We start from the raw sequence: 20,921 nt of genomic DNA on the forward strand, positions 1-20,921 counted from the left end.
CGGCAGGGGGGGGGGGGGAGCCGGGCCTGCAGTGGTGGCGGACGGCGAGCGCGGCCTGTGCGGGTGGTGAGTGGGCCCGAGGCGGGAGCTGCGGAAAGGTTGCGGCCCTGTGTCCTTGATCCCTCGGGTAGAGCTGTCCGTGTGCGGGTTTACGTTCGGGACCGCAGGGCTTGGGTGTCAGGGCTGTGCTTCTCACCGTCGCGGTGTGTCCTGACCGCACTTCTGGCCTGTGTGGGCCTGGGAGGAAGATGTGTGTGTTTGTAAAGACGGGGTTGTGCGTGTTTCCCCCCACACCTCTTGGGTGTGTGTGTGTCTCTGTCCCCATTCCCCCTCAGTTACATGGCCCAGCCCTCTCTCCGTGTTTCCGTGACGGCACAAGGGGGAATGGCTTTAAACTGAAAATAGATTAAATATTTAGATTAAATATTAAGAAGAAATTATTTTCTGTGAGGGTGGTGAGGCACTGGCACAGGTTGCCTAGACAAACTGTGGTTGTTTTATCCCTGGAAATAAATCCCATTGCAAGATGGGGTCCTGAGCAATCTGTTCTGGTGGGAGTGGTGGGAGGGGAGCTGGAACAAGATGGTCTTTAAGGACTCTTCCACCCCAAACCATTTGGTAATACCTTGAATGTGTGATTCTGTGATAACATGCCCAATGTTGGCTTTTTTTGGCAGGTGTGCAGCAGGACTGTCCAAGCCATGATTGAAGTGGTGGCCAAGCTGGGCCGTGGGCCCGTGTTCCTGGCAGGGGAGGTGCTGGAGTGTGTGATCACCTTCACCAACCCATTATCGGCTTAGTCCACGTCTGCCAGGAGCCTGTGCCAGTCCATGCACAGAGCCTCCAGGTGTTGGAGCAGCCTGGGTCCCTCCAGAGGGAATGACCCCCTCTCTCCCCTCTCTGGGGTAGTAGTCATGGCTGCATTGTAGGGCAGTGGTGCCAGCTCAGCCCCTTGTGACTTCCCAACTCAAGGCACTCCCTTAAAGAAGCCTTGCATCATCTCTCAATTTTGGGGGTGAAGCTGAGGTAATTATGCTGGTTTTGTGCCCCCAAGAAGTAGACAAGGAAGGAGGTATGCAGTTAGAGATTCTCTGTTGCTCAGGTGAGCCCTCAGTGGCAGTGACTGGCGGAAAATGAAGCCAAACTGGCTGTCAAAGTGGGCTATCTGGTCACACCAGGGTGACAGTCCCACACAGCAACATCCAGGCAGCGTCATTATTTCCTGCATTCGTGGAAGGAGCTCTCTTTTATCCAGCAGTGCTGGACAGATCAATGTGAGCCCTGCCTCCAGAGGTGGCAGACAAAGGGTCGGGTCTGAAGGGGGCACCTTCTGCAACCACATTTTCTGCGGCCCAGCCCTTGAGCCCCGCATCTCCCCTTCTCAGTGCTGAGGAAATGTGAAAAGAGGGGAGCTTCCCATATTGGCTCACAGGGGGTGACTCTATGTCACAAGTAATCACCCAAAGCCTTTGTGTCCGCTGAGTGTGCGGCCTTGTCTGATTCCTTAGGGAGTGGAGAGTGCTTTCTCATCTTGAGTCCTTCCTGGGAAGTGCCTGTTCCCAGCCCTGTCAGGTTCAGCGTGTTTTCATCACTAGAATGATGTTCACATGTGATTGTTTTGGTGGGCCCACTCACAGTGCCTGCTGTCTCAGCAGCAGAAGGATTCTGTATTTATTGCCTTCCTTAACTTTCTGTCTTTTCTTCCTGTTTCCTCTTGGCTGCTGAGACCGAGTTTCAAATTCAGCTGTGGCATAAGCATCCAGCTTCCCAGAGTTTTGTCCTCTGTGATGACAAGATGTCCTGTGTTTCGTCTGCTTCTGAAACGTGGGACTGCAAGGGTAGCAAGTAGCATGGTTTGGGAGGGGTTTCAGTGCACTCATGAGAGCTTCATTTAAAACTTCAGATGTGTTGTGATCTGTAGAAGACTGCCTCTTGAAAAAGAAAAGTTTTTAAAATAATAAAAAAGCCCCAGGTGATCAATGGGGCAAGACCTGGCTAAGTCAAATGAGTGGCAGCAGCAGCAAATAGATTGGTGGTTTGGAAAATGAAGCTGTGTGTAAAGGCAGGAGCCAGATCAAAGCAACAGGCAGAGAGACCTGTCAGAGTCTGGGAGGTTTTGGGGCTGACAGGTGGAGGGACAGCGTGGCCACATATTGAGAACGGGAACAGAATTGAAAGAAAGGCAGGAAATTAATTTGATGGTGGAGTACAAAAAAAAAAATTTCTTCTACTCAGAGGCTGCCTGGAATATGTCCTGTGTAGGCTGCAGCAGTTGTTGGGGAAGGTGAGACTGTAAGGAAGTGACCTCAGCACCAGTGCAGGATCCTCCACTGCTGAACAAGCACTAGCTGAGCAAGCCAGCTCTGCTGGCAGGAAGGGACATGCAAATTTTGTTGTGACGTCTGGCTAGAAAAAATGAAAACAATCCAGTGGCGTGTTGTAAAGCTATACTGAAAAAGAAAAAAATACTCAAAATATGATGTTTGAAGGTATTGTAATCAAGCTAAGCTCTAAGCTTATATAAAATTAGCAAACATTGCCTCAAGCAAGAGCAGTTCTCTGCTTCCAAACAGCAGATACTTTACAAGAAAAAAACATACGGCAGCCCTATGTCTGTTGTTACCAGAAAAAGCCGTGGTGGTACTTTTGAAAATGCAGAATTACAGCTGTAGGGCTCAGAGCAACTAGGCATAGTAACTGAGGTGTGCTTGGGTAAGGGCAGCCAGCACATACAAGAGATCAAATAGCTCATCATTAGTCAGCTGACACAAATACAGCACACCTTTTTCCCGAGTTCATCTAGACCTTTAACTGCTGTGATGTGTCACATGGAGGGACATTCGTGTGCCACAAAAAATCCCTGTGCTGCCTAGAGCTCTGTTGTTGGTGCTTACTAATCAGATTGTGATGTTAGAAAACACCAGAGGAGCTATTCACTGGCTAAACTGTAGAGACCACTATTGGAAAAAAAATAGAGGAGTGATTTGGAAACTGAAAGGTGTCACTGATACCCTGGGAAGTGCCCTATGGAATGGCTGACATCACAGCAGAGTCCAAAATACAAGAGTGTTTTTTGTGCTGGATGCGTGGCCCTACATTAATTGCTGGGGCTGTACAGAGAGGGGTCAAAATGACACCTTTGCCTCCGCTACTGCCGTCAGCAAAGTCCTTGCATAAGGAGGAGTGAGTAGGTCCTAATGAAAGACCCAGAAGCATCCTCCTTTGGTGTGGCACAAACAGCAGCTGATGTTCTTGTTGGGGATGGTGCTGTGGGACCAGAGAGAGCATGTCTATGCCTACCTGCCCTGAGGAGTGTTGAGCTTGGGGCATCTCTGTGCTGTGGGCAGGGGCAGCTGAGCCCAGGCTGCAGGAATTTGTTGCTTTAGAATTTGCCCACTTCCCTAATGATTGTGTTGTCACCAGAGTGCTGCTCTGTGGGATTTGTGACTTGGGATTTAACTCCTCATGGCTGAGAGTCCTGTGCCAGGGTCCACCTGCAGCAGCTTGAGGTGTCCTCCCAAGAGTGCATGAGTGGCCAGTTCTAATCTGTGGGTGATGCGAAAGATGAACAAATGAGAAAGGCTTTGGACTGGATCTTGAAACAGTTGATCTCAGCATGTTGGCTGAAAGATCCCTGTGAAGTTTTGCACAAGCCACCTTGTTTCTTGTCATCATAGAAGGGGGCAGGGGCTCCTGACCTCTGCTGCCTGTTGTCCTCTGCCATGGGTGTACAGCATGTTTCTTAGGGCAGATACGTTTTATCATGCCATGTCAGTGCTGTGCTGATGGTGTTGTGGCTCAGACTGCAATTATTGCTGCTTAAAAAGAGTCCTCGGGCTGCAGAGCCAGGCTTTGGGTGATGCTGTTGTCAGCAGCTGGGGTGGAAGTGGCTTTGAGTCAGCATCCCAGCTTGAGCTTACTCCCAGGGCTTGTTTGGAAGGGGACTGTGAGAGCAGCTTCAGTGATGGTGAAGCAACACCTTTCTTCCAGACAAGCAGTCCTGCATGGAGCTGAGCTGGCAGAATTGCTCTTCTCCCAATTCCTGCCTGCTGTAATTGAGGTTTAAAGCAGAGATATGAGTGTTGCTCTTTGCTTTCAGTGAGATGCTGGCATGGGCCAGTGCCCAGATCCACTGCCAGTTTCACGCCAGCGAGAGCCGGGTGGCACTCCCTCCCTCTGATGGCAGCAAGCACGATGTGCAGGCAGAGAACGAGACCGTCTTTGTCCCCAACAGAGGTGAGTGCCACTCCTGCCTGTCACCCGGGTAGGGACAGTGAGAGCACAGTGAGCAGGAGTCAAGCAGACCATAATGTGTGTGTCTTGATGCAGCGTGCATCAGGAGTACAAAGTTGTGTTGCTTTCCTGGTGATAGATGTTGTGGGACAGTGTTAATACTGAAATCACAGTGACAGTATCTTGGGTTGAAACATGACAGTTGTTTGTCCAGCTGCAGTGGCAACGTCTCATAATATGACCAGAGCAAGAGATGCTTCCTCTCTGGCTCTCCTCTCCTTGTTCTTCCCCATGGGGATAAAGCTTGACTGACCTGGACACAGCCTGAGGCTGTGCAGCATTCATGTGTTTCTTATTCTCTTCCAGGAGAGCGGGGTCAGTGTATCCTGTCCACTCCACCAAAGATCCTCTTCTGTGACTTGCGACTGGATCCTGGGGAGTCCAAGTCCTGTGAGTCCTGTCTTCTCTTCCCCTGCTCACAGAGCTCCTCTCTGGGGAGCTCTGCTTTCAAAACTGGCTTTGCAGACCTGAGTGCTGCAAGTGTGAGATCCTGATGCTCACAAAACGTGGTGTGCTTTGATTGGAGCATGAATGCTGAGGAGCTGCTGCAGCATCGAGAGTCTGTTCTCTGCTGCACTAGGGCTGTGTACTGCAGTGTGTCCCTCAGTCCTGCCCCTGGCCTGGGGCATTTGCTGCAGGTCCACTGTGTATATGCAAGCCATAAAACTTTTGAAATACCTAGTTGCAGCAGGAGGAACACACCTGCATTTCCTTGCCTTTATTTCTTTAGTCACACTGGTGTATTCTTGGAGTTTAGGCTGGTGTCCTCCAAAGGTTTGTTCTTCCTCTTCAGGTTGTGGCTGTCCTGGAAATAACAGTCTTCTGGATGTTCTAGTTTTCCTGCTGTGAAATTGAGCACTCCTCATCTTCTCTGCTCAGAGCTCTCCATGTTTGAGTCGATAGCTGTGGAAAGAGCTGAGTATGCGCTGTTTTCTCTTGGTTGGTGGCTGTGTGACCCAGCCTGTTCAGGTCATGTCAGATCTCCTTTGCATTCCAGTGGCCTGTGATTACCAGCAGTGATGTTAGACCTCTCAGGCTGTGCATGGAGAGTTTTGTTATTTTCCCAGGGATCTGCTGGGAATTGTTGATGGAGACCTCTGACACTGCAGAGTGCAGGGAAAGGATAGTGCCTATGCTGGGATGGGCTCTGCTGGATCACTGAGCTCTGCAGAGCTGGAGGTGAAGCTGCAAGGGAGACCAGGCAGCCGCGGGGTTGGGACGTGCTGGTTTTGAAGCTGGTGTCTCCTGTCTTTCTGGCTTTGGAGGGGCCTGACTGGAGGGAAAGGTGGACCTGGTGAAGCCAGACTGGCTTGCCTTGGTGGTTAGTGGGGTGGGGCAGTGCCATCGTGGGGCTGTGCCCCTAAACTGCAGAGCCTGATGTCTGAAGATGTTTAGTTATTCACTTATTATTGTACAGCAGCATGCTGGGGAAAGGAGATACCATGCCAGGAGGAAGGAGGAGGAGGCAGAAATCTTAGCTGGCCTGAGGCTCACTTGGATTCTCCTGTGTTCCTTGCTGCTTGCAGGTTTGGGGCTGGAGCATCCATTCCCTGGGAGCAGAGGGAAGTCCCTTTTCCTGGTACACTTTAGGCAAGTTGGGCAGTTTCTGAGATAACAGATCAGTGACGACAGCCCAAGTTCCAGGTGGCTGGGATGGATTGAGGGATTGACTGTGCGCTGGTTTAACAGGCAGAAGCTGTTCAACCCCCAGCTAAGCTAGGGATTTTCTACCCTTTCCAATGACGTCGTGATGTGTGTGTGTCCTCTCTGCCTCTGGGTGGCACTGGCACAAGCAACCTGCATCTGCCTGCTGCTTGGACACAGCTCCTCTGGAAGGACACAAACTCTCCTATTCTTTGAGGTTCCTTGGCTGTACAGTCCAGCCTTTCCCCTTTGCTGTGTGATTCACCTGTCTGTTTCATGCATCACATGTGATGTGGCTGCATGTGGCACTGCATTTTTAGCACTGAAATCCCAGGCTGTATCACAGCCCTGGTCTTGTTCATGCCAGGCTGTTCACACCGATACCATCAGCCTGTGGTGCTGCTGCTGTCACGTGAGACGGCAGCTGGCACACTTGCAGACCATTCCTGGGGTCTCCTGCCAGCTCCATGGAGGGAGAGTTAAGGCTGTGTGGGTGTGTATCTTAATTCTTCATTTCCTGTTTTTCAGAAGTTTTGAGTTTTCCTACGCAGTTTGGGAAGGGGGAAAAAAAACCAAACCAGAAAACCCAAGAAATCTTAATTCTGCTTCAGCAATATACTGTGTTATTAAACTGCAGCCAGAGCTGGCACATACAGCTGAGGTTGTGTCAGACTGTCTCTTGATAAAAGGACTTGTTTTCATTTGCTGACCAACTTATTCCACAATACCTTACTCTTGTTATGGTGCCTATATGTTGAGGTTGACTCATATCCCAGCCCTTTGACACGTGGCCCAGGCTGAACTCTTTAAATTTGTCACCATGAAGCTTTTTCTCAACTCCTCAAATAATTTCTGTGGCTGTTTTGCCTCCACTCTGGTTTTGTAATACCTTTAAAAATTTGGTAGATCACAGAGAGGGGAGGAAATGGAAGCAGCCTGGACACAGGCCAGAAGGCCAGCCAGAGGGCACAGCAGGTGGGTAAGGAAGGCATTTGTAGTGCAGGAATGTGCTTCCTTCTGGGATATGCACAACTGTCCATCCTTCTCTGACTGTGGTGGTCTCTGCTCAGATTATCCTCAATGGGTGGGAAGGTCTTTGTGAGCCCTCTTGTTGAGTCTGGTATGGGGGTTACAGAAGTCTGCTTCTTTCCTTGGAAATGTCTGATTTTCCTCCCTGTCAGGATAGTTCTCTATTTTATCTGCACCCTCATCCAGAAAGAGAGGCTTGTGTTTTAAGGTGTGACATCCTGTCGCCACTACACACTAGCACAGGCTTTTTTCTTTCTTCCAGTCCTGTTATTTGAAATCCAGAAGTTATATTTAAAATGTAACTGTAACTTTTAATCTAAGCCTCAACATTCAGTGTGTGCCAGACATGGGGAAGGATCTGTGGTTTCAGAGCAGGATGCTGCCCTTCCTCTGGCAGGGCGTATCTGCATTACGGTGGGCAAGCCAGAGAGGTGGAGACTTTCCACAGTTCACTGTTTGTGTCTTTCTTGTTATACAGCGTGTGGTTTGGGAAAGCTTCAGAAGTGTTCACACTGTGTCAAGAGGCATTGGGGTTTGTGTGGTGGCCAAGGAGCTCTAGGAGGGCTGAATGTGGTGAAAGCCAGGCCCCAGTACCTCAGAGCCCTCAGAATCAGAGACTTTGTGATCTAAGTCATCAGCTTGTCAAGGGGGACAAACCACAGGTTGATGTGAAGGTCTCAGGAATTGTTTGTTGATCATTTACCTGCAGTCCTTCAAAGAAAAACACAGGAGAAAAGTTACTTGTTGCTGAGTTTGAGGGTTTGTGTAAAGCAAAAGCAAAAGAAAAAGAGGCATGAAGTACTGATCAATACTTGCATGGGACAGGGCCTGGAGGAGGCTGTGCTGTGAGAGAGCTGGGCAAAGGAGTGTACAGAGGCAAATTTGGGTTGAACTCGTGATGAGTAAGTTTAGCTCTCGTGATTGTATTCCTGGATTTTACGTCTTTCACATTCTTTGGAGACAAAGTTTGTGTGTGTGGTTGTATGTGCTGGAAGCAGTATCTGGATGATGGTTCATGTGATGTGGGGAGCAGTGTGCCTTGTGCAGGGGAGCTGGGTTGTGCTTGGCTGCTGGAGGAAAGAGGAGACAGCAGAAAGCACCAGGCTCTGTCTCTAGCTCAGCACTGCTGGTCATAACACTTGGTGCAGGGAGCCTGCACACAACAGCTGCAGGATCTTCCTCCTGGCTTTGGAAAGCAAATTTTCTGCCCTCATTGCAGATTCATACTGTGAGACCCTGCCTTTGGATGGCCCCCCCTCTTTCCGGGGGCAGTCAGTGAAGTACGTGTACAAGCTGACCATCGGCTGCCAGCGCGTCAACTCCCCCATCAAGCTCCTGCGCGTGCCCTTCCGCGTCCTCGTGCTGCACGGTAAGGCCACGCACTGCCCTCCCTGCACAGGCAGCCCGGGCTGCACCCTGCCCTGCTGATGCTCTCACCTCCTTCCCAGGGCTCAAGGATTACCAGTTCCCACAGGATGAGGCTGTTGCACCCTCAAACCCCTTCCTGGAGGAGGAGGAGAGCTTGAAGAAAGACTCTCGCCTGGCAGACCTAGCGACAGAGCTGCTCATGGTGGCCACCTCCCGACGCAGCCTGCGTAGGTCATATTCCCTGCTCAAACCTGCTGTCCTTCCTAAGAGGCTGGTCATGGAGAACATCTCAGGGCCAGCTGCAAAATATTTCTCTGTGACAAAGTTCCAACTATAGCTGTGTAGCAGCTCTATCAGGGCCTGCTTTGGTCAGAGACCCCTAGCCAGTCTCTGGCTGTTCCTACTTCAGACTGAGAGCCCTCTGCCCATGGCACATGGCAGCCAGTATAGGGTTTGCCCTTGCGCACTGCAGAAATTTCCTAAAGGAAATACCACTCTAGGGACCTGAACAAGAGGCATGATGTCATGTCATTAACCCAGGGCACTGCACAGAGCAGAGCCTTGTGCTGCCACAACCCTTATCCCTTTTCTTGCTCCACAGACCTGTATAACATCAGCAACACTCGTGGGAAGGTGGGGACATTCTGCATCTTTAAGACTGTGTATAAGATTGGAGAGGATGTCATTGGGACCTTCAACTTCTCAGAAGGAGATATTCCATGTCTGCAGGTCATTGCTGTGTCTGGGGTTACTGGGGAGAGGCAGGGGTTTAGAGTGAGGGATGTGGAGAAGGGATTGGGGTGGCACTGGGCTGTGAGGGTTTCTGGTGGGACCCAGCTGGGGTCTCCTTGGAGTCTGAGGCGGACAGTGGTCCAGTCCTGAGTTCATTTGGGAAATGGACCCCCCAAGGCTTTGCAAGAGGTATGTATGAGGTTGTGAGAGCAAGCACCCTGCCAATTGCCCTGCAGTTCTCAGTGAGCCTGCAGACAGAGGAGAGCATCCAGGAGGAGTTCCAGCGGCGGCGGGGCCAGCCTGTCTCTTTCACCGTGCACGCCCGCCATCAGGAGTCCTGCCTGCACACAGCACAGAGCAGCTTCAGCCTGCCCATCCCGCTCAGCTCAACCCCAGGATTCACCACCAACATTGGTTAGTACCCACCAGGGAAGGGACACACCCCTGCTTGTCTCTGCAGGAGGACTGTGATGTCCCCAGCCCTGCCCTTGCTCAGCAGAGCTGTGTCCCTTGGGAGGGAGCTGGCCTGTGTGAGTGGGGTCATTTGCTGTCCCCTTGCCAGGACAGACTGTGCTGAGACAGTTGCTGTCCCTGACACTTGTGAGTGTTATGTGCTGACTGCCCTCTTGCCCACAGTGTCCCTGAAGTGGAGGCTGCACTTTGAGTTTGTGACTTCTGGGGAGTCAGCAGGGACTTGCTTGGTTCGTGGGAGCCAATCAGAGGCTGTCACCTGGACTGGGGTGGAGCAGATGGAAGTGGACACCTTCAGCTGGGACTTGCCCATCAAAGTTCTTCCCACCAACCCCATCCTGGCTTCCTACGTATCTCAGTTCTCCAGCACTAACTCCATCACCATCTGACTTAATAGAGGTTGTTGGCTTGCAGAGCTGCAAGCGTGTGCCACCAGTGGGAATGGCAGGCAGGACTGTCACCAGTGTGCTGTGGTGCACACATGCCAGTGTCCCCTTGGGTCCATCGGTGATGTCCAGGTGGGCACCAGACATGTCTGTCCTGTCCATGGTTGGGAAAACACAGCTTGATGCAGTGTCTTGTGCTGCAGCCCCCAGCTGAAGCTGAACCCTTCCTGCCTGGGTGAAGGTGCAAGTCCCAGCACTCAGCAAAAAGTAATCTGCCTTCCCAGGGAACCACTGATGTGCCTTTATCTCATATGGGGCTTCCAAGAAGGAAAGGCCCAGCCCAGGGAGGGGAGAGAGGAGTTCTTCCAGTGAAGCTTCATACCACCCTTGGGTGAAGGCTGTGCCCTTACAGAGACCCTACAAGCAGAGGTCTGGCATCCAGGTGAAGCACAGTGGCCACCTGGTCTGGGTGAGACCCTGCTCTCCTGTCCTGGCATGTGTCCTGCCTCTTGGAAAGTTGTCCTACACATGGAGTCCAGTGCTCCAGCCACCCCCACCTGGAGGAGGCAGGTGGTGGCAGGCCAGCCCTGTGCTGCTGGCATGTGCTGGTGAGCAGGATGCAGGCCTGTGCTGGGTCAGTACAATCACGATTATTCAAAACTGAGCAGCACTGAGCCCCTGGGCTGTTGTCTGCCTGGGCTCCTGGTGTGAGCTCCAGCATCCTGCTGGTCTTTGGATCCTTGGGGTGCTGTATGGAATGCGTGCTGTGCATCCAAGAGCTGGCATGGAGATCTCCCTGCTCAACAGCCAGCTCCCCATTTTTACTGAACTTTCCAATGAACTTTCCTCTTTGCATGGAAATGTAATAAACATCTGAATGTGCAAAACTCCGCTTTCCCAAGAGCCTGATTCCTACATTGTTCCCAGTGCTGGACACATCCCACCTTCTACAGCAGTCACAGGCTGGAGACGTCTTTGTTCAGTATCTTTATTGCAAGAACAGAAACATCTACACAAGGCTGTGCACAACACAGGCATGGCACAGGCTGGGGCAGCTGCCAGGGTGGCTGCCTCCACCCTGGCACTTGGATTGCTTCTGCTTCTCCTGAACCCTGCTCCCCTGCCAGTGGGGATGGGGCTCTCCCTGGGGACATCCTGTTCTGCCACCCACCCTGGGCTGGCTCTGTTGCAGTGTTGCCCAGGGCTGGCCTACAGTGCCAGGGACCCAGGAGCTTTTGGAGCAGGGGCATTAGTGGTTCCAGAGGTGGGTTGTGCCCCTCACACTCCGGGAGCAGAGAAGGGGCTGGACAGGGTGTGGGGATCCTGCACGAGGTGCCGTGGTGACCCCAGGGAGCTGCCCACGGCTGCTGTGCAGAGGGGTACTGGGCTGGGAGGGAGTAGGGAGCTGCTTTGCTTGGGGCTGGATATCAGAATGCCGGACTGCCATCAGCTGGGCTGATTTAGTCCTGTAGCCTTTTTTTTAGTCACTGAAGGTTTTCTGCCCACCTGGAGGAGATCCTGTAGAATCTGCATTTCCACGGTGTGCGGAACACCTCACAGGGAGGACGCCCTGGTTCAGGAAGCTGAAGGCAGAAGCAAGGCTTGGTACCATGGTGTGTGGATAGTGGTTTCCTTCGGAGGTGCCGGCGGTGATGCCTCTACAGGGTGGGTGGGGCAGGTCTGGAGCATGCGGGCGGTGTGCTCTGGAGGGGAGGGTGGCGCCGAGGGGCGCGGGGCGCTGCCGAGACTCTCTATCTGGGTGCTGTGGGAGGGGACACAGTGCCATCAGTGATTAGTGCCAGGGGGCTGCTGACTGCGCTGGATGGCTTCCTGCTGCCAGCCCCCTGCACAGGGTATCTTCCAGACCAGCTCAGGCAGGCTGGGATGTGGCTCCTGGCCCATCTGGGCGTCTTGCTGTGCCAAAACACCCTTTACAATTGCCCAAACTCACCCCACCACCCTCAATGCCCTGGTGAGGTCCTGCCCACCTCTGCCTCTTATTCGCCAGGACCTGGTGCCCGCAGCTCTCCCAAGGCTCTGATACCAGCTGCATTTGCAGCCATCAGCTGTGTTTGCAGCCACCAGACACCTGCTGCTGCAGGGGCAGGGTGCTGTGGTGGGAGGTGACAGCCACCCCAGCCCGGGCCCTCACTCACGTCTCACAGCAGCCCACGCCAATGGGGTGCAGGCAGGTGCAGAGCAGGCAGTTGGTGCTCAGCCACGATTCCCCAATGGAGAACTGTTTCCCTTCGTACTCACAGGGAGCTGCAAAGGAAACAGTGGTGATGAGAACACATGGGCCTGTGCTGAGGGTGAGTAGAAGCCTCCTGGACACCCTGTGGCCTGAACAGGGGCAGAAGTACCATGAAGCTCTCACCCACCTTGTGCTATGGAAGATATATGGTGGTCTGTCCACCATCCTGCAGGTATGGAATGCCCTGTTACCTCTCATGGCTGAGGTACCCATCCATCCTCTCCTGGCCCTGCCTTGTGGCTCTCACCACTACCCTGTGGGTCTAGAGCAAGAAGCAAGTGGCTCTTGCTTCCCTGGAGAGGACAAATCCAACACCCCTTAAGGTCTGGGCATTTCTGGAGCCCTGGGAGGAGACAACAGAGGGATGATGAGCTGCCCTTCTCCCTCTGCTGGTAGTCCTGCACACTCAGCCCAGCCAGGCACCTGCCAGGAGCCTTCATGGCCCAAAAAGCTGTTTCTCAGCCAGAGCCCTGGGGAGCTGTTCTGTGGTTTATAGACTGCTCCTTCCACTCACCACTGGCCCACGATCCCATTCCTGAGCTCAGCACAGTCCCTTCCATACTTCTCAGGCATAGGGAAGAGCCCTGCCATGCTCAGAAAGCTGAGGCCTGTTCTTCCTCTCAGCCTTTTCCCATCTCACCTCCCCACTTACCTTTAGCCTGGAAGTAGCATTTGGCCTGGGACCCCGGCAGCTGGAGGAGGAGGGAAAGAAGCAGGCACAGCCTGCCCCAAGCACCCCTCATTTTCTGTGCTTGCATGGCCATAGATGGTTGAGCTGGACTTCTTTGCTTCTCTATTGCCTTTGCTCCTTTGCCTTCTCTTTCTCTTTCTCCCTCTCTGCCTTTTTAATGCTCTTCCCCTGATCCCAATGAGAGATATTTATAAAGTTCAGCTTTACGACCCTGGCCACCAGCTGTGCCCCACTGGAAAAGTTGTAAAACTCATTTCCTGATTTGAAAGGCATGAAAACAAGAGGTAGGATCAAGATTTTTAACAAGCTGTGAAAAGCTGATTCATGCCCTCCAGAAATTTCTCCAGTTGGAAGCCCCTGTGGGTGCAAGGCTCCACAGCAAGGGGAGATCCAAAGGTCCCCAGCAGCGTTGCCCTCTGCAGTGTGCTGAGCACGTAAGCAGCAAGCACGGGAGACCCTGGCTCCTGACCAGAAGAGCTCCAGGCTCCCCTCTGGTCGTGCTGAGCCGTCACTGCTCCTTCAGAGCAAGCCAAGGTTTTGGGAGCATCCCATCTCGCAGTGACCAGAGCAGCACAAGCATTCTGCTAACAGTGTGGGATGGAAATGGCACCATCCTCATTTGGGGATGGAGGTGTTTGCACCCAGTCCTGAGTACCACATCATGGCACTTTCACCCCAGCCTGGGCTGCAGCTGTGCCAAGTTCATAGCCATGCATGGGCTGGGGATGGGGACAGCAGGTTTAAAATCACAGGATCACAAAATCATAGAATCACAGAATCACAGAATCATAGAATCATAGAGTTGTAGAATATGCTGAGTCGGAAGGGGCCCATCACGATCACCATGTCCAGCTCCTGGCCCTGTGCAGGACACCCCAAGAATCCCAGCATGTGTCTGAGAGTGCTGTCCAAACACCTACTGAGCTCTGACATATTTGGTGCTGTGACCAGAGCAGACAGTACAGCAACTACAACTGATGCAGAACCGGGGCTCATCTGAGCAGTGCCCGTGAAGGGGGACTGTGCCCATGCACCTGGAGCACCCACAAGGTGCTGGGGCTGAACATCCTCTTCCAGGGGCTACAGACTGGCCCCAGCAGAAGCAGGAAACAGGAGGGATAAAATTAGGAGGCAAAAATGCTTTTGGGCAGCAGGTAACCTGAGAGGTAAACGAGGGACTTGGCTGGAAGCAAGGACCTGTGGGAAGGTGCCACATCACCCAGGGTTGTACCTGTGGACCTCACAGACCCTCATCCAGAGGGGCTGCCTCTGTGTAGAAGTGATAAGTCTGTTATCAGCTGGCAAGGTGTGCTGAAGTGCAAGAGGGAGGAGGTCAGAGCCCTGGGAGCCACATGGCCCCGGAGAGCTACCAGCAAAGGGCTGACTTGCCAAAAGAAATTCGCAGCCCTTGTCAGAGGTGCTGCCAGCAGCAGGAAACAGGGCTCTGGGGATGGTCCAGCCGGGGGCTCAGCCAGCACAGGGCCATGCTGGCAGTGAGGCAGCATCAGCAGCAGTGGCATATGTGGGTCATCTGCCCCTGCATTAAGCTCTCTGTTCCTGAGAGTTTGGGATAAATTTACACCTTGACGCGTGAGGCTTAATATCCCTTCCAGAATTTGTATTGGCATTCACTATTATAGCTGGATATTTTTCTTATCCCTATAAGTGCCCAATCCCTCATTGAATCCTGCTAAATTTTGGCCCGAGCATTTTCCTGTGGCAGTCTAATTAAGCACAGAGTGAGAAAGAAAAATGCTTCCTTTTATCCGCTTTATCCGCTCTGGATTCACCACCTTTGGATTTGAAGGCATAGTCCCTTCCCTTTGGTGCTTTGGGCCCCTTTGCCATCCTGTTGCATCCATCTCCTGCAGCTTGTGCTCTCACTGCTGAGGGACAAGCCCTGGCTTTGCATCCCTTCTTCCCCTTGGGGAATTACCCCAGCCCTGTTGTAGTGCCGCAGGTGATGCTGTGTCCCTCGGTGGGGTGGCTGGATGGCAACGAGTGTGGGATCTGTTAGGAAAGGGTGATAACAAATCAGAGAACTGCTGGGCACACCCTGCTGACCGCTGGGCCATGAGCCAGGATGGTGGAGTGTATCAGTGACAAATGGAACTTGCCCTTTGGTGCAGAGTTGTTACTATATAAGGAGGATAAAAGCGCTCATCGTCAGAGCAGTTAATTAATATTCCTATTGTGTGTTTGGAAAAAGAAGTCTGGCACGCTAGTAACTGCAATGAAATAATCCATCATTGTTTCATCAACAAGAACAGAAAATGCTACAAAAAAGAAGTGGTGGGTTTCACTCAGAGGCCCACAGGATTTGGACAGGCTTCCAGAAGAGTGCTCAAAACCTGGGGCGACAGCATCTCGTGGCTGTGGGGAAGGGCATTGCCCCTGCTCCATCAGGGACGTGGAGAGGCATTCTCAGGATTTCTGTAGCCATTATGGTTCATTAAATAGAGGGTTAAAGCTACGAGTCCATTCATGGCTATTGGGTTTTCACTCAAAGTGCTTTGCTGGGAAAATGCAGAGAAATAGAGGAGTATCAGGACATCTCTTGGCCCACTGCAGAGGGACCAGGGCAGTGGAGCACCATCCACACTGTGTCTGTGCATAAAGAAAGGGGCTGGTGGTCCCCCACAGCCTGTTGATCCTGCTATTTCCCCTCCTGACCACTTTCCTTCCACCACTTCTGCATTCCTGGGCACCCACCCGTCCCCAGCACACACAACCCCATGGGTGATCCAGAGCATTTTGGTCCAGGTTGTACAGGAGGGAACTTGTAATTTGGAAAGCAATAATTGCAATTGGACTTGGTGTTTCAGAGCTTCTGCCTGGGCTCTTGAGGGCACTGTGGCAGGAGGAGCTGACACCCTCTCCTGCTGTGCCACCCTGGAGGAGGTTTTGCTGCAGAGACTGAAAGAAAGCAGCTGCTTTTGGTCTCACATCTTGGGGAACAGCTGAGACCTGGGGAAGAACCACAGAGAGGATAAAGGGGCTGGAAGAAGTGCCTCTCTAGAAGTTCAGTCCCTTTGATTTACCAGGCAGAGCCCATCAGAAGGGATCACTGCCTGTCCACGTGTGTGCCAGTGAGGAGCAGTCACCACCTTTGAGTATCCCAGGATCCTGCAGAAGGTCACATCCATGTCTCAGCATCCTCCCAGCAGGACCCAGCTCTCCTGCCTGGCCTGGGTCTCAGAGTGTAGCTGTGTCTGAGAAAAGCTGTGTGCTGCACCCCACCAGGGACACAGCTCTGCTGGCCTCCTCTCCCAGCAATACCTCTGCAGAGCAGCAGAATGCCCAGTGCTGGGGCTGTGACCCCATGGATGGGGAAGGAAGAGCACCCAAGCCAGTGGTGCTGGGATGAGGTGACAACAGCCCACCCCAGCACCGCAGGAGGCTCAGGGGGTAATAACTGATGCTGGACAAGTTGCCATCAGCAGAATCCAGGAGGGTTATAAAACCTGAATCTCCTGAGCCTTCAGCTGGAGCTGCAGCTGCGGAGCAGGAAGCAAACAGGATCTCGGCTGGCATTGTGAAAGCAAACACCATAAATCCAAGGAAGTGCTGTGATTGCTGTTTTAGGCACTGGGGATCTTGGCTCCTGGTCCCCAAAGCTATTTTATTTTTTCTCTGAACAAAAAAGAAAAAAAAAACTACCCAAAAAACAAAACAAACAACAACAACAAAAAACCAAACAAAAAACCCCAAAACAAACAAAAAAATCCACAACCCCAGTTTATCATTGGACCAAACTGCATTGGTGCTGCTGTGGACCCTGAAGCAGCTCTGGGATGTGGGCACCTTTCTTTGCCCACCTTGAGGGTGTTTCAAGCGCCAGAGTACCCAGGGCACCAGGGCAGGTGCAGGTAGATGCTGGCTCTGAGTGATGAGCATTCGTGAATGCTCACTGCTCACCGCGGAAAGGTGACCAGAGGAGTGAGGGAGAGATAGGCAGTCAGGAGCTGGGAAGGGAAGACAAAGGAATGACGGGGCATGATAGCTGGCTCATGGCATCCTTCATCCCACAGCTGGCAGGCCAGATGGGACAGCTCATAGGGGCTGGAGTACGGCCCCACCAGCAATGAGACTGTTGCTCCAAAAAGGGGACAAAATAGAGGGGATGTGAGAAAAAATTGATGTCACCTAACTCTGCAGACTATCTGCCTGCTAGGTGAAGCTCAGTGCAGGTGCAGAACCATGGGCTGCAAGGCATGTTGGCATGCCTTGTGTCTTCCATGGATGTCCCTGGCCTCAGCACCCCAACCCTCCTTGCAGGAAGAGCTGTTCTGACCCTAGAGGCTAGGCACAGCATTTCCCAGGGGCTCTGCAACCCTGGCTGGGTTCCCTGCCGTGGGACAGGGCCTGCTGTGGGATGGTGTCTGCAGGTCCCCAGTCACGGGGTGGGCTCTGTGTCCTGGGCAGTCCCACGCTGGAGCTCACTCGTGCCCTCTTGTCCTCTCTCACATGGTCTCATCCTCCCCTGCTCATTGCTCATGCCCATGTTCCATTCCTTTGGGACTTTCCCAGGTCATTTATCCTAGCTGTGGCTGCTCTGCATCAGGCCAGGTTTTGGCATCAGTGGGTTGGCCACCTGCTGCCCTCAGCCCTGGCAGGGTGCTGGCACCCACCCCGGCTCTCCAGCACCCTGGGTATCCCAGCACGGGTGTGCTGCAGCCCGTGGCTCTGCCTGGGCTCCCCTCAAAGAAACATGCCAGGAGGTCACGGGGTGTTTAGGAAAACAGGCCTTGGCACTTGCTGGCCATACCAGGAAAATAAAAACATCCGGGCAGGCAGCCGCACGGTGCCTGCGAGAGGCCGGCACTCCATAAATCCCCTGGAGCAGGTGCTTTGTAGTTGGCACAAGGAAATGAGCATATTATTCAGCTTGGCTTAAACCCCGAAATGTTTCCTGTCCTGTGAGTCAGAAATAACCCTAGGAGATCATTCCTAGGCCACGCAGAAACCGCACCAGCCAAAAAATGCCAGGCACTTGTTGGCCTGAGGACTTGCCGGGGAGGTCAATGGTCCAGGCCCCTCATTTTGGAGGAGACTTTGCTGTGGCAATGTCATGCCACCAGCACTGACCTCAGCATATAATGGCCTGGAACATTATAAGGATCCACAGGGGACTCCCAGCCTGGTCCTGGGCACATTGCTTCATTGGGATGCAGGGATGGGGAGAGCCCCTCAGGAGACCCTGAGGCTTTCTATGTCCTGGGTGGATCCTGCAGATCCCTGGCCTCAGTGTGGTATCTGAAAGAGGGATCCCCCTGCACAGTGCATTGGCTGTTTTACTGCCCCCCTCAGGGCCATGCTGGGGTGATACCCTGCTCTAGGGACACTGCAGGAAAAGCCATGAATGGCTGGTGGCTTCGTGGTAGAGAAGATTACCTAGGTATGGGACTGAGACCCACATACTCAGCCTGGGCATCCCAGAGAAGTTGCAGGGGAAAGCACTGTAGGAGCTGTCTCTGGCTTGGCACAGGCAGCACCCACCTGAAGGGGTTCATGAGTGACACTTCCTGTCCTAGTGCCCTGAAAGGACACTCCTAGGATCCCACCATGGGTCTGGGGCACAGAGAGCTGTGGCTTCCAGGGGCTCTCCCCATGGAGACACAGTGACAACCCTTGTCCTGAACCAGGGAGGTGACACAGCTGCCACATTCATCCACAATTTTCCCTTTAAAATATTTGCCTTTGCTCTATTTTTTCCATTACTGGCACACAAACTTCAAATCCGAACAAGGAACCCTTCAGACTCCCTGGACAGCAGAAGCACAGGAAGCCCGTATGTGGAAAGGTCACCCCATGTATCTGCACCAGTCCTGGGTGCTTTGTGCTCACCTGATGGAAGCCTCTCTGACCTTCTGAAGGTGTTGCCCTCCCATTAGGGATGGTGGCAATGTGAGCACTGGCAATAGAGACCCCAGCAGAAGCCTGACCCACACTCGAGTAGAAATGTGAGTCCTCGGCGGTGCCTTCTCCATCCCTGGCCTCTTTCCACGCAGCCTCCGGGAGGAAGGGGCTGCTGCCATCCATGCCGTCCATGCCAGCCCTCCCTGTGACCCAGTGCTGCTTGTGCCCTGGCACAGCAGTGTCTGCGCGGCTCCTCCTGGCCCTGGCAGTGAGGACGGGGCTGCAGGCACTCGCTTGTGGTGCCTGCCACGCTCTTTACAGCCACCTCCTGAGGCTGGCAGGTTTCTGGCTCCACTTTCAGCATGGAGGTGAAGGAGCTTGGCAAGGCCCATGGCCTTGTGCTGCTGCACGCCAGGAGGTAGAAAAACAATTGTCATCTCTGGGGACCAGGGGCTTGGTTGTGCTTGCCAGGAGAACATGGAAAAGAGGAGTGGAATCTCAGGGGTGTGAGCCCCCCAGAGCAGACAAGTATAACTGTGCCCTCGGTGCTCATCATGATCCGGTGCAGTCCTAGGACCAGCACGTGTGTCACTAACAAGTGTTTGAGATCACTTTAAAAAATCACTGGCAAGGGTATCAGCAAAAACCAAATTTAATATCAAGTGGCAGCGTGACAATGTTCATTGGCAAGATTCACTTACAAGACAATTAAGTCACATTGAGGAGAAAAAAGGAACAACAAACAAAATCCAGGCAATCAAAACAGACATGAACCAAGAGCCATCTAGGGTTGTGTTTCTGCATGTGTGTCAGTGTGTCTGTGTATGTGTGTACGTGTGTGTGTGTGTGTATGTGTGTGTGTGTGTGTGTGTGTGACAAAAAGCCAGTGAGGGCAAGGATAAAAAGGAATATGGCCTAAAAGCTTAGCAGCACTCACTCGTAACACTATTTAACTTGTATTTAACTTGTAACTTAACAATTTGACAGAGGAATAACACTTTACAGCATCTAACATATGTAACTTAACAACTTAGCAAAAGAACACTTTAGCAGCCTTTAACTTTGCTTATAACTTATGACTTAACCTTGCTTACAGGCTTAAGTTACTTAGATCTGAGATACTTAAACACCTAAGAGAGCAGCATTTCTCCCAGATTTGGTACAGCCTGTGCACAGGGGGCATGCACACAGACAGAAAGACAAGGTACCTGTGAAAAATTCCCCTCAGGGGTCAGTGAAATGCTCACTTTGGATGCCTTTGCATCCCCGCAACAGGCAAAGGGCTGAGCCTCATGGAGCGAGGGTACCAGCCCAGGATCCATCATCGTTGGGTGATCCCAAAGTACAACAGGCTTGAGTTTGCCGGCTCTGGGAGGCCCCGTTCAGAGGGAAATGCTGGCCACAGCCTGCTGTGGTCCGGGACAGCTCAGGGGGTCTCATTTTGGACCACTGTTTACAGGCGGCAAGAGAGTGGGCTTTAGTTGTAACACAGTTCCATCCTTGCCACAGTTTCAGCCCGCACTTTCTTTGGATATCTGAGAACAGCCATGTTCTGCCCTTCAGGGAAGAAGAAAAACAGTTGCCAGCGCTGTTCATGAAAAACCCAGGAGCTCTGTGAGACAGCAGCAGTTCCTGGAAGCAGGAACTATTATCAGGGAGTATTTCTGATAAGCTGAAGAAGAGCTGAGCCCAGGTGCTGTTTTCAAGGCTCAGGCCTAAGGAGCAATTCTCAGATCGCAGTGCAGCCTGGAAAACGGGGGGAGGCATCACCACAGTGGGCCACCATGGACCACCACAGATAGCCATGTACCGCTGCAGGCACCAGGAGCAGGGTGCTGGGACAGGGAACGGACAATGGAGCTAGAAAAAACCTAAGGTATGGTAAGTCTGTGTGTGTGGTGTGTGTGTATGGTGTGTGTATGGTGTGTGTATGGTGTGTGTATGGTGTGTGTATGGGGTGTGTATGGTGTGTGTATGGGGTGTGTATGGTGTGTGTGTATGGTGTGTGTATGGGGTGTGTGTATGGGGTGTGTATGGTGTGTGTATGGGGTGTGTATGGTGTGTGTATGGGGTGTGTGTATGGTGTGTGTATGGTGTGTGTATAGTGTGTGTATGGTGTATGGGGTTTGTGTATGGTGTGTGTATGGGTTGTGTATGGTGTGTGTGCGGTGTGTATGGTGTGTGTATGGTGTGT

The 20,921-nt window shown here is 52.6% G+C and overlaps 1 protein-coding gene across 1 annotated transcript; it reads left to right on the plus strand.

Moving 5' to 3' along the window:
- Positions 1-10,810, plus strand: RGP1 (RGP1 homolog, RAB6A GEF complex partner 1). The gene is made up of 9 exons (XM_031065286.1): positions 1-66; positions 678-814; positions 4,097-4,236; positions 4,600-4,683; positions 8,186-8,335; positions 8,415-8,561; positions 8,936-9,063; positions 9,303-9,480; positions 9,703-10,810. The coding sequence occupies exons 3-9, from the start codon at positions 4,104-4,106 to the stop codon at positions 9,924-9,926; spliced, it is 1,044 nt and encodes a 347-aa protein (XP_030921146.1). The 5' UTR covers positions 1-66; positions 678-814; positions 4,097-4,103; the 3' UTR covers positions 9,927-10,810.
- Positions 10,811-20,921: the final 10,111 nt, after the last annotated feature.

Source organism: Geospiza fortis, unplaced genomic scaffold, assembly GCF_000277835.1.
Source record: "Geospiza fortis unplaced genomic scaffold, GeoFor_1.0 scaffold1509, whole genome shotgun sequence".
NCBI lineage: Eukaryota > Metazoa > Chordata > Aves > Passeriformes > Thraupidae > Geospiza > Geospiza fortis.

Excerpts from the sequence above, each read along its gene's own strand:
- RGP1 (XM_031065286.1), top strand. The coding sequence starts at position 4,104 with ATGCTGGCATGGGCCAGTGCCCAGATCCACTGCCAGTTTCACGCCAGC. Across the intron at positions 4,237-4,599 it reads CGTCTTTGTCCCCAACAGAG|GAGAGCGGGGTCAGTGTATC; the intron begins GTGAGTGCCACT and ends ATTCTCTTCCAG. Across the intron at positions 9,064-9,302 it reads GAGATATTCCATGTCTGCAG|TTCTCAGTGAGCCTGCAGAC; the intron begins GTCATTGCTGTG and ends ATTGCCCTGCAG.